At 34.3% G+C, this 13821-nt stretch overlaps 1 protein-coding gene across 3 annotated transcripts in view; it reads right to left on the bottom strand.

The window, feature by feature from the left end:
* The window catches only part of ZNF385D (zinc finger protein 385D), a 727952-nt gene that overhangs the window by 106657 nt on the left and 607474 nt on the right, over positions 1-13821 (bottom strand). For 2 of the 3 annotated variants that reach the window (XM_033133199.1, XM_033133202.1), the window contains one exon: positions 5784-5894. The exons of the other annotated variant lie outside the window; for it this stretch is intronic. In XM_033133199.1, coding sequence (XP_032989090.1) covers positions 5784-5894 — 111 coding nt within the window. The remainder of the gene's footprint in view (positions 1-5783; positions 5895-13821) is intronic. 3 annotated transcript variants of the gene reach the window in all.

Raw genomic sequence — 13821 nt, 5'->3', positions numbered from 1 at the left:
CAGCTTTGCCAGGGAAAGTTGTCCCTGCAGTTTTGGAAAGGTAAAAGGTAAAGATTTGCCAGGAGTGAGAACCTCAAGTCAACATAAAAATGCACTAAACATGACACTTTCAATAGGGTAGATCCCTTTAAATGCTTTTCTTAAAGATAGAAAAAAATCTGTTCAGATCTTTATATTTCTTAAGAAGTAATTTAATATTCAGAAAAAAAATTGTAACTGCATTCTTTATCCCATAAAATAAAAATGACTTTTCCATTGAATTCACCATAGTTTTTATAATCCAATTGCCTACATGTTGTATTCTATAATCCTTACAACATGGCTGTAAGGAAGGGCTGGTCTTTTTAAATGAGATGATTAAAGAATCTGTAAGTTCAATGAAGAGCTCAAGGACACATGGCCAATTAAGGGAAGGCAGATGTAGACAATGGATAGTTATATTCCTAATTGGATGACTTTCCTACCATTTCACTCTGCTTCTATGGATACTGTTTTCAGGTGTGGGGTTAGATCCTCCATGCATAGATTTTTATTAACCTTTCTCCTATTATATGTAATAAAATTCTGAAATCTGAACAAGACAACTATATGAACTCTCCTGGGCATGTTTGGAAGACTGCAGACATTGCTAGAAATAAACAAGAAGTATTTAGAAAATTACAACTGAGGCCTTCAAAATGAAATTTAGAATTTGTGTCAAAACATGCAGCTTCAAAACCATAATATAATAGCAGATACACTAATTATTTTTCCTTTCATAAAATTTAAGCATGCTTATAAAGAAGATCTGGAAAATAAAAGTAGAAAGAAGTAAAAGGATAGTTCTTCAACTCCAATATAACCACCATTAGTTTTTGTTTTGCTCTCCCTCTAAGTGGTATTTCCCTTAAATAACAGCCCCCGTGGATAAACACTTAAAACCTATGTCTTAGGACATGACATTATCAAAGTTTAATTATTTAATTTGGTCGTTTGGTAAGGAAAAAAAAAATTCCTATTCACATCTTCCTCATTATATTGCCGCATTTGGTTATGGAAGTTATGACAGAGATATGAATTAAATTCAGATATATTGCTTAGTTTCAGTACATTTCTGGGTTCTAAAATGCAGAAGAAGAATAATGACTTCTATTGTATTTTATAATACCATTGGAAATCTATCAATTATATTGATGATGATCCCAAGGAGCCCCCATTTGGCGGGGGCCAAGAGGGGGGGTAATGTCAGGCCTCTAAGCAACGTTATCTTTTAATAAGGTAGTTTTCCCTTCCGTTTATAAGATAGTCCCCTGTACTAATTGATGCTTCATAGTCCTGAGTCCTAAAGGACATGTTGCTACTGTATTACATACAGTATTATATAGTTCAGCAATTTGCATTTATATTTAAATTTTCACCATGTTTATGACCGACTTGCGAGTGTGCCTGAATTCAAGTGAAGCTATTTGAGAGGCCTTGCCTGGGCTGTGAATGTCTTTCCACAACAGCTCTGACTGCATCCAGTTATTTCCATAAAGAAAGGAGGCCTCAGGCCCTCTCCTGGGATAGCCCAAATGGGCAAGAAACACACAGATCTCTATCCATGCATGTAGAATCTGCTGGATGGACTTGCTGCTCTACTTGGACCAGATGAGGCAGCAGCAACCAAAAAATGGACATGGGCCCTATGAGGCCAGCTAGTAGTCAAGTGGCCTTGTATAAAGAAATCCCCCACATTCTCCACACTTCAGTTTCCACGTGTGACATTAGTAAAAGTTTTCTTCTGTCTCTAACATACTAAGAAATGCTATTGTTAAGGAGGTGAACCATAGTGAATCTTAGATGCTACAATGGTATGTTTCCTTAGTTAGGGGCCTGAGATCTTATTTCCTATTCTATAAACGGTCATTGAGTAACCATTCTCTACTTAATAATCTTACATCCATGCTGGCCCTGCTAGAAATTGTCTTTCAAAGGCACACTTACTAACTTGCCCAGGCCCGTGGTAATATTATGCTTATTTTAAGATGCTGATAAAATAATTGGGCAAATTACAAGCTTTCAGTCTTTAATGGGAAGCATTTTGCATAATCCCATGTGTGTTTCATATAAATGTCAAGACTTTTTTTTTTTTTTAAGAAAAGCCTACACCAGAAGAAGACAATCTGATTTAAAGTACATATACTATAATGTGGCATTTAAAAAGATTATCTGCAGGGTCAAAAATGGAAAGTGTATTTTATAGGAAATTGATATGGCATACCACTAAGCTACATAGTTTATAATACAAAGGGTTAAACAAAATAAAGCTTAGGAGAAAAGGAAATTGAATTTTCATGATGCAGAGATGAAAAGAACTATAAGATATTATTTTCATTGGAAGGGGAAGAAGCTTTGAAATGTAAAAAGGTTCATAAGGCAAAAATACTCTCCTATTTGATACAGGATTCAACCAAGCATACAAGTGAATTGCAGTGTTACATTTCCAGAAAGATTCTAGGTTTAAAAATGGAAACAGGAAGATAAATTCCAGATTTACCTGGAAAGAGCAGAGGCAGTTGCATTAGGGTTATAAAGTCTTTTCTTGGGATTAAAATGATACAATATGATATTCCAGGGGTGCCAAAAAATGTATACATGGACGTTATCCATGTATTACTTTTCGAAGTTGAATTGTATTACAGTAGCAATGTATATAGTATGATGTTCGCTCAAAAGATAGCGTAAATCAAATGAACGCTAGCATCATTCATTGTATTACATTTTTAATACAGTTTTTACCTTTCTTAAAATGTGTATACATTTTTTGGCACCCTCTGTATGTATGTATGTATGTATGTATATATGTATAAATATTTCTTAAAATTAGTTATTTATAGATATGACCAGTCAATAAGTAAACACATCTAATATTTCCAGCAGATCAGTTCCCTTATTGACATAATGATGCTACAGAGATCTTTTTTTAAGTCTCTAAAGAGGCTTCTACTCCTGAATTTCAATTTTGCAATAATTATATTTTTTTAAGTCCTAGTTTAAAAGGTTTCTATGTCATTTATAAACTCGTTACATTGAGTCTTGTGATTTTAAAAAAATGAATTTTAAAAATTAGCACTAAATAGTGAATTTATATTGAAGTTCAAGATAAGGAAAAACGTGAGGGCAACATATTTACATGTGTTCAGTTTATACAGACCTACGAAACTGGACTGAGTGATTATCTGATAAATTTAGGTAGTCATGAAATTCCGTTCAAACCTAAATCAAATGTTCAAATGAGTATCTACGGTAGGCAGAAGAATAATATTTAAGTCCTAATCCCTGGAAACTATGAATATGTTATGTAACATGACAAAGGGGGATTAAGTTAGCAGATGAAATTAGGTTGCTAATCAGCTGAGTTTAAACAGAGAAATTACCCTGCGATATACAGGTGGGTCCACTGTGTTCACAGAGTCCTTAAATGTGGAAGAGGGAGGCAGAAGAGTGAGAATCAGAGTAATGAAATGGAAGAAAGACTCGACTGCCATTGCTGGCTTCGAAGATGGAAGGGAGTCATGAGCCAAGGAAAGAAGTCAGCCTCTAAAAGTTAGGAAAGAAAGGCAAGGGACACAGCTCTCCCCTAGAGTTCCTTTTCCTCCAGAAGGAATGTAACTCTGCCAGTACCTTGATTGTAGCACAATGAGACCTATTTCTGAGTTCTTATCTCCAGATGATTCATTTCTGTTATTTTAAACCACTAAGTGTGTAGTCATTTGTTACAGAAGCAATAGAAGATTAATATAGCAAATATTTAGTGAATGGTCATGCCTTTCACTAATTATGTTAATTATGACCCAGACTGATTAGTCTAAAGTTTCCAAACACTTTGGTTATTTTCCTTTTACCACATGTTAGACAAACCTGAAAGCGAAGTTGTGAGAATGAGATTGTCCCTAATAAACATACATTGATTCCTACATCACCATGAAACTTCATTAATAAAATAGATTGCTATTCTTTCTTACCAAGGAAATTGCATAAGGTTACATTTTAGAAAAGAAGTATGTAAATGTTCTTTATATTATGGTGTATTCTTTATGTCACTGTTAATAATCACATATGGAAGTATATAATGTATTTTTAAAGCATATCTGGCAATATTTCTAAAGTCTTTAAACACAACTTTGATATCTCTCTAGGGGATCAGAAACACTCAAAAAAAAATCCAAAAAACAAAAATACTCTTCAAGTGGTGAGTGACCCATCCCTGGGGATAGTCAGCCAAAAGAGCTAGCCTGATGTGGCAGATGGTTTTATTACATTTAGTGTGATATCAGAGTCAATGAGCTTGAAGTCTCTTTCCAAGTCCCAGTTTACAGGAAGTTTTAATACAGAGGAATATATTACAGTAAATTGTTGGCAGGAGGGGGTCTTTAAAATGGTCCCCATTGGATGTAAGAAGCTGGCAACATGGCTCTTGGGAGACTTTTGCATCATTATAAGCTCAGTTCCAAAGGGAAATATCAGTATGATTTAAGAAGAAAAATGAACCAATAAAGAGTCACTTAAACTTATAATTACATAACTGTATGATTGTTTGGTGAGTGTTTAAAAGTGATCAAAATTGCACCTACAGTTGACTCCTGACCAACACAGGGGTTAGGGGCACTGATGCCCTGCACAGTCGAAATTCCACATATAACTTTTGACTCCAAAACACTTAACTACTAATAGCCTACTGTTGACTGGAAGCCTTATTGATAACATAAATGGTTGATTAACACATATTTGTATATTACATGTATTATATGTATTACTGTATTCTTATAACAAAGCTAGAAAAAACCGTGTTATTAAAAATCACAAGGAAGAGAAAATACATTGACTGTATTTATTGAAAAATAATCCACGTATAAGTGGACCTGAGCAGTTCAAAACCATGTTATTCAAGGGTCAACTATATTGAATTCAGGGGCCATTTTGATAGGACAGGGTCCTCTGTTTGCCTAGAGTGTTAACAAGATGTTCAATTTGTATTTCTTTCCCTCCAGTGTTCCATCTCTTTTCTCTATTTCTCAGGACCAACTCTACACCTAAGCAGGTTGGGGGTGGGGGCAGTATTGTTCACATTGGCCACAAACCAACATTAGCTTCACTGTGATGAATTGAGAGTCCACCTTGACCCTTAGAAAAAGTATGAAAGATGGGAAGAACTCCCTCTGAATAATTTGCAAAGCACTGGGCAGGTCCACAAATGTCTCCCTTCTGTCACCTTCTTCACGGAAGTTTCATTCGTTAGGGGCATGAGTACTTTGAGGTCTTTAGGACCCCTGTGAAAATGCTAATACTTCTACGAAAAGTAAATTGAGCGCTCTCACATAAATATAATCAAGGACATAGGGCTGATCTGGAATTGTGCACCACCAAGGCAGGCAAAAAGAATTTACGAAGCCAAAATCTTGGCCTTGAAATATAATCTGGGACCTATCTTATTTCAGCGGTGTGATTTATTGAAAACGTCATTGTTCCTAACTTGACTATTCCCCAAAGGGAAAGTATATTACCTACATTTAGCATTCTCAAGAGACTAAAACAATACCATAAATGGCAAACATATAAGACTCTATATGTGCAATTTTTTTTTCCATAGAAGAAAACAAACATAATATGATAAACTCCAAAATTAAAGTGCATAAGGAGTTAAAATGTTATCTTTGAATTTTGACATGCTCCATTATTGCAGACAATGTTTTTAAAAAATCTTCTGCGAGGTTAGAACAGCATAACGTATTTTTTGAGTGCATACTAAATGATAAACTTACATCAGAATTAAATCTCAACTGGCAAATGTTGCATGATATAATTTGCTTTCTTCGATGAGGAAGAGGAACGCCAAATGTATGATTTATTACAGCTTTCTGAATCGGGTCCATCTGTAATGAGAAAAAAAAATACAATAAATAGAAATAAAGCTTGTCAGTTCCACTGGAATGTTGCCTATCTCATTAAAGAGCCAATCTATACAGCTTCAATTTACTGCTCACATTATAAAAAGAAACGAACATTTTTATTCTAAGAACTGGTATTTCTACTTTCTCAAAAAATAGCAAACAATAAGCTCAAAGCTCGCTATGATAAGGAAAATAATAATAAATGCACCCATTAGAGTCTACATACTAACTGTGTTTCTCCTTTAGGATCAACAGTTGTCTCAGTTTGGTAATCCTAAAAGATAATTAAAGGTTTATCAAAACACAAGTTATTGCAAATTCCAGTATCTTGCACAGAAGTGCGTCTACACCCTTCCCCCAAATGGACTTCAAAATACACTTGGTCAGATGATCAGCTCTGAAAATAAATGATGCACCATTACCCAACATTAACCTTATGCTGTGTTTGGTGTCTTTCCTGCCTTAAGAATATAGTATACACTTGCTGCTTTCCAAGAATTCAAACATTTATTGTCCACCTAATAGACACTGTGATCTTACGGATTTATTACTTGTGGTTCAAAGACCTGGGCCAGATTTCTCTCTCTCCATCTCATTTTCCCAAGACAGGACAAGTGACATCAAACACATGAGGTCAACAATCCAGCTCTAATAAAACTCGTTCTCATCAACAAGCTCTGTCCTACCATCCACATCAGTAGTTCTCCGCTGTTCAAGTCAGATAAAATTTTTGATCTGCTTTTTAATACTTGTGCAACCTCTTTGCACAGCTGTGTCTATATCTTAAGATTGTGCTGAGGTTTATAAGTGTCATTTATGAAATCTACTTAGCACGGTCAGTGCTAGGTACATTAATAAGTCAGTAAATGTTGGGTATTATGTTTTCTCTGTTGCAACACATGTGAAGATCAAGGTTAACATGAGTCTCATGCTCCTATAGTCATTGTTGGCACACTACCCATTTCTGAAGTGGCCAAGAAACATTTCAAAATAACTTAAATGTTCTACCTATAGTCCTGACTTCTGTTGATTGCCTGCAAACTTTGGAACTCCTCGCTCTCATCAGATATAAAGTTCTTACGAGAGTCCTCAGAATGGGTGGAGATATTTCAGAAATTATTTGACACACACACCTCCAAAAGCTAAGAATATGTCTGTGAAATGATGCTTTAATATCTAGCTTTTGTGATACACTATAGTTTGTTAATTACTCTAAATAAGTCTTTGATAAATTCTACCTACTTTTGTGTATTTCAAATAATCAGAACAACCTAACTCATAGGCTCTCTTTACTGGAACGTAGGAAGAAGTTTCTATTTATATTCACAACTCCCATTAGGTTATCTGGGTACACTTAATATAGTATTCTAAGCAACAACAATAGCAATAACAATAATAGTATTCAACAGTTATTAACTGCCTTTTATGTGCTCAGCACTAGGCTAAGTGGTTTATATATTAAACAGTTACAATGATCAAAAAGAACTCATTGTGTAATCATTTTTATCTTCCACCGTCACTTTTTATCTGATATGAATCCTTGCCCAGATTCTGGATGAAACTCAACTATCCGTGATTTTTCTGGTGACTTCCAGGTAGTAACAAATTCTAGTATCTCCTCTCCCCTTACTAGTGAATTCTACCATACTTTCTTTTTAACCAGTTTTATTTAAGTATAATTTACATACAATAAAATTCACCAATGTTCACATTTGAATTACCTGGAACAATTCCCTCCTGCCCCCCTGTGGTCAATCCCTGCCTCCCACCTCCAGTCTCTGAAATCACTGGTCTGCTTTCTGTTACTATAGTTTTGCCTTTTCTCAAAGTTCACATAAAAAGAATCATACAATATATGATCTTTTTTGTCTGGCATCTTTCATTTAACATAATGCCTTTAAGATTTAACCATCTTGGTGCATGTAGCAGTAGCTTATTCCTTTTTATTGCTGAGTAGTATTCCTTTGTATGGCTAGACTACCATGTGTTTATCCATTTATCAGTTAATGGACATTTGAATCATTTCCAGTCAATTCTATAATCTTTTCAAGTCTTCATATAAAATCTAAAGTTAATTTGTAAATTCAGTTCAGACTCTTAATTCAAAAATTGAAATTCATTTAAAATTACAGTCTCTTTTCCTTATGTTGGACCTACTAGCAGATAGTAGTTTGAAAGGACACAGGGCATCGTACAGGATTCTAATCTCTCTCTCTCTCTCTCTCTCTCCACACACACACACACACACACACACACACACACACACACACACTTCTCCAAGTCTTGCACCCCAACTAAACTTCCAAACCTTTGTCAACCCCATCTCACCTCTATTTCCTTAGACCCAAAACGCACAAGGCACAGAGCCTGAAAGAGCCAACAGCCACACAAATCTGTGAATCTGGTCTGTTTCAATAGCCTTCATTCTGCTTCCTAGGCTCATTCTTATACTACTTTAAACATGCCATCACAATGCTTCTGTGACAACAATTTCAGAGAAAATGGGGGAATAATTTCCCTTTCAGTCAACAGCTAAAGAAAATTAAAACCAGAAGAGGTCGCTGACTTAGACGTACTTGTCTTGTCACGTTATATTGCATCCGTTCTGTGCATAAATGGAGCCCATTTCTATCAGGGGATAAAGTGAATTATGCCTACAGCCCACTTAGGGATATTGAAGTTGTCTTATAATAATACTATGAAACAAAAATGAATCACACATTTATATTAAAGATGCTCTCTGAAATGTAGTGCTGAGTATTTATCATATATTAGTGAGCAGCATATTTTTTTGGTCTTTCAGTAACATAAGGGAAGCAGTGACCACATTCAACCCACATTTGTGTAGGAGGTATTTTGGAACTAGACACCATGCAAATGTGGCATATTCTCTAGATTTAATTATTTTATTTGAATTGAATGATGTTCTGAGCACTGTGACTATAAAATCAAATTTCACAATGCAAAGTCGTGTATTCTTCTTTGGAGACAAATTTGTTTCTCAGTATACTTAAAAAAATGCACTTAACTGAATTATATTTTAAAAATGAATTTCACAAAACATAGTTACAACAACAAAAGTATGTACTTTTTATAATTTTAGGAATCTAGTACAACAAAATAAGTTTAATGCCTTTATTAATGAATATAAATCATATTCACCTAACATATACATCTATAAATACAGAGGGTGCCACAAAAGTGTATACACATTTTAAGAAAGGAAAAAAACTATTTAAATTGCAATACTCAATATATACCAATAACAAAAGATGCATACAAGTCATGTTTGACTTCTGCAATTATAAGAGGTGCCCAAACCATCAGCATCCAGACACTTGTGATTACAGCAAACTACTGCTTGATCAACGCTGACCAAAGTATCCACTTGTATACATTGCTTTGGCACCCTTGGTATATGCAAAACCATTTACAACAAGGAATTATGAAAGGGAAAAACTTAAATTATAACCAGTTCTGTTGTTACATAGTTAATTAAATGAATCCACATGGTATGTAACTGAAAGTAGCATCTAATAACAACTCAGAAGGGACACAGCCACTTTGATCATTTTATCTAAATATACCATTATTTACCATTACAATCAAACATTTTGTTCAAAACAAAAATCACATACGTTAATTTTCCTCCATGAATAAATAGGTCTGACCTGTCAAAACAATCACACCATATTGTGTGTATGCATATTATCATTAGGAGTTTTTCTACAAAATCCGTTTCAAGAGATACCAATGTGTGTAGGCAAGAATAAAAGGGGGTTCTTGGGTCAAATATATTGTAGAAAACGTGATATTACAGCCTGGACTGTAATTCACAGTGCACAATAAAATATTAAATTCTGTGAGATGTCCCACATAAAAATATGTTTTAAGTAAATCATATCTAAAATAATATAACCACAGCTTTTGTTGTTTTCTTTGTTTGTTTTTAAATTTAGTATTCCTGGTCAATGTATGCAGCTTAGCAAATAGTAATCTGGAAAAATAAAATCATTTTAAAAATATGAATTAAATGTAAAGCCTAAAATATCAGTACAAAAGACACTAAACTGAAAAGGTAATACATGGAAATCAGATCAAAAATAGCTTCGATACATTTCACTTATCCCATGCAGCACTGAATTAAAAACTGAAAGAAATGATAAAATATGCATGGTATTTTAAGATATGTATATGTAATTTATAAAGTAGGATATTTTGAAAGCTAAAGTTTTCTAAACACAACATGCATTCCCCCAAAACAAACAAAAGTAAAGAATGATACACTACCTATTGATATGCTTCCCCAAACTCTAGACTAAAATTCAATTTCGAACTCTGTCTATGTCCTTACTTAAAGCCAAATGAATATATTTTTCTTCATTTCAGTCTTACAGATCTTTGCATTTCTATCTCAAGCCCCACTTTTCCTTTCCCTCCCCTCTGGGCATTGTGATAAATTGATTTGAAAATAGGTGTACCAGGCACAGCCTTAGGTGAGAAACCACAGCTCAAAGCTCCCTTCTCTAGAATGCCTGTTGTATTTTCAGAGAGGACAGGGCTTAAGCCTGAGTTTACATTTCTTGCTCTAAGAGACCTCCGCTCTTTTTGTCCCTATTATGATCATGGCTTTCAGTTTTAAAATCAAAGAATAAGAACTTAAAATGCCAGGAAGTTGAGAAATCCAGAAATATAAAGGTTGTCTCTTCCAGCTGGTATTTCTATGTAACAATTGCCAGTAACAATAACTTTAAAGGTTATACACACTTAAGGGCACTTAGAGTGTGTATTTATGTGTATAAGCATTATTCCTACCCTAACACGTTACCCCTTGCCTAAAATAATACAACTACAAATGGCAAAGCCAGCTCTCATTGCCCCTTGCCTAAGATAGGAAGTAACAAATGGTTAAGTTCTACTCTAAAATCTTCCTGCTTCTATTTGCTGCCTGTTTTATTTTAATCTTTATAAGACTGTATTTCCTCCCCTCTTAAAAATGGGGTTGATAATCACTGTTGGGTTATGGTGAATAATGAATTATATTAAATGTATACACACTCTAGCACTGTGTCTGACACATAGAAAGCACTCAATAAATGTAGCTGCTTCTGCAATTATTACTTTATAGCAATAATAGTAAATATCACCATTACTTTCCAGAAGCAGAAAACCTAGCTCGAAAGAGTAGAAAGATGCCTCAAAGTAGCTGTGTGATCCAAAACCATGCAGTAAAAGATACACAGATTCAACGACATTAAACTTTAAGTTATATTTGAAGAAAACAATATTTAACTAACTGCAGGTGAGCCAGCACTTAGATGTGTGAGTCACTGTCGATTGGGCGTCTATGTCTTATCCCCTTAGGTCTTCACAGCATCCCTACAAGGTAGATACTTCGTTTTTTTTTCTTTTTAATTAACGTTATTTTTAGAACAGTTTTAGGTTCACAGCAAAGCTGAGCAGAAGGCACAGTGGTAGATACTTTTTTGCTACCATTTTACATATGAGAATGTTTCGGTACAGAGACATGGCGTTAACTGGATTAGGGTTTCACAGCCTGTGATTTGAATTCAGGTAATTTGACACCACCACCTTGAGTCTCAAACACTGTGCTATATTTTCTTTCAGCAGCAAATGACAAAATAAATATGAATAAACAAATGAGATGGGGAGAAAATGTAACATCTAAATCAATCATACGTACTCCAGCTACATAGAGGAGCTCTAAAAATCAATAGGTAAAAATAAAGGTAAAATACCAACGACAAAATGATCAAGGCATACTAAAAGGCAATTCATAGAGGAAAATATCTGAAAGATCAGTAAAAAATAAAATGTACTGGTTATTGTGAATATGGAATGTAAAATAACGAGGAGATCGTTTTTACACAGACAGTGGGGGGGAAAGTCAGTATTTGGTATTAACAAGGATTTGGGGAAGGAGGAGAAGAATTTGGCAGCACCTAGTGCTAAAATTGAAAATGAATTGAGCATGTGACCTAAACATTCAACTTCTGGAGAAATTCTGGCTCATGTGCACCATGAGATCATTAGATGGGAGTTGCCTGCACTTTGGTTTATGTTAGCAAAAATTTTGAAACAACCTAAATAGCTATCAATAAGTGAAATGATAAATGGTCAAAGAGCTATAAGATGAACTGCCAATACAGAAGTTACAAGGAATTCCTTAAGTATTTCTTTATCAGCATGGACAGAGAAACAAAAAGAAAATGCATAAGAATATCTGCAATAGAACATGAGAACATGAGACACTAATAAATAAATAAATAAATAAATAAATAAATAAATAAATAAATAAATAAATCATACATCCATAGTCAATAAATAAAGTAGAAGGAAAAACTTAGGATAGCACCATTTTATAACTCCTAAAGAAATAATGCATCTCGGCAATGACCACCAATTACTGCTGATGAACAAAGAGAGACAGCCAGACATTATCTGTCTCCTGAGAAATACCATCTATGAGGAAGTCTGGTCCAAAATAACAAACCTGAATCTAATCAAGCCTATAGGTTTAATTACCTGTTTGCAGGAAATCGAGAGCAAGAACATGGTTCTCTACATGGTTGAAAACTCTCTACATGATTAAAATCAGTCAAGTCCAAACTGTGGGAAACTACAGAACAAATGACATGCCTTTTTGAACAAATAAAAAGCTAGAACATAATGGGAGGAGACCTATAACTTGTAAGATAGTTAAGAGAAACAGTAATGAATTCCACACAAGGGGCCTTACATAGATTATGATTCTAACAAACTATAAAATAAATACTGGGAGACAATTGGGGGAAAATAAAACTGAATATTTATAACAACGAGGCATTATTTTTTATTTTAAGTTGTGATAATTGCAGCGTGTTTAAAAAGTGACTATCATGTAAAAACATACAGTGAAATATATACTGAGTAAAGGATATTATGACTGAGATTTGTTTCAAAATAATGTAGGGTATTTGGGGGATAAGTGGGAGGGGATATAAATGAAACAAAATTGGTCCTGAATTGCTGAAGCTAGAGGTTGGCTATGTGTTTTGGTTTTTTTTTGATTATTAATCTATTCTAGTCTGTGCATGTTGGAAATATACCATAATAAGAAATTAACAATAATCACACATCAAAAAAAATCTATAAATTGTTTGAGAATGCACATATTTACATATAAAAGTATGCAAACTACAATGGAAAGAAGAGCACATATCAAACTCATAATAGTTGTCTTTTGAGGATCTAAGAAATGGACTAGGGCAGTAACTAAAAAGGACTAGCGCTACATCCATAATGTTTCATTTCTTCTAAAATAAGAAACAACTGCAAACAAAAATGATAAAATATCAACAGTTATAAACTTCTGATTGAATACGGGTGTTGTTATAATATTTATCATACTTTTTATTTCTTTCTAAAAAGAAATCTAAAAATAAAAGTTTATGTACAAACCTTCAGCAGAACAGACAAAGTAAAAATCATTGGTGGGATGATGCCGTTATTTTACTTTCGATAGGATTTGTGTTGGTAGGGAGTTTAACAGGAATGACAATCAACCAAGTCCAGGAACACAGCTCTGAGTGGGGTATATTGGGGCAGGGGGCGTGACTGGAGGTGTACATGAAGTCTGATGGTTTCTTTGTTCTTGTGAAATAGTAAAAGACACACATGAATTTTTTTCAACACAGAAATTCATTTAACCAGAAGTAGGTTCATGTTCATCAATCTCTTTAGTCAGGTCGAGCCCAAATCTGTTAATTTAAATCAAGTAAGAAATATAACACGTACAAGTCACATGAATACATTGAGGGCACCGCCAATTTTTCAACGCACCAAGCTCTCCTTTACCTTCAATTCTTCAGCACATTCATTCTACTTCCTCTGCCTTGAAAACCTTTTC

Source organism: Rhinolophus ferrumequinum, chromosome 17 (genome assembly GCF_004115265.2).
Source record: "Rhinolophus ferrumequinum isolate MPI-CBG mRhiFer1 chromosome 17, mRhiFer1_v1.p, whole genome shotgun sequence".
Taxonomy (NCBI): Eukaryota; Metazoa; Chordata; class Mammalia; order Chiroptera; family Rhinolophidae; genus Rhinolophus; species Rhinolophus ferrumequinum.
This window is presented reverse-complemented; position numbering and strand designations above follow the sequence as displayed.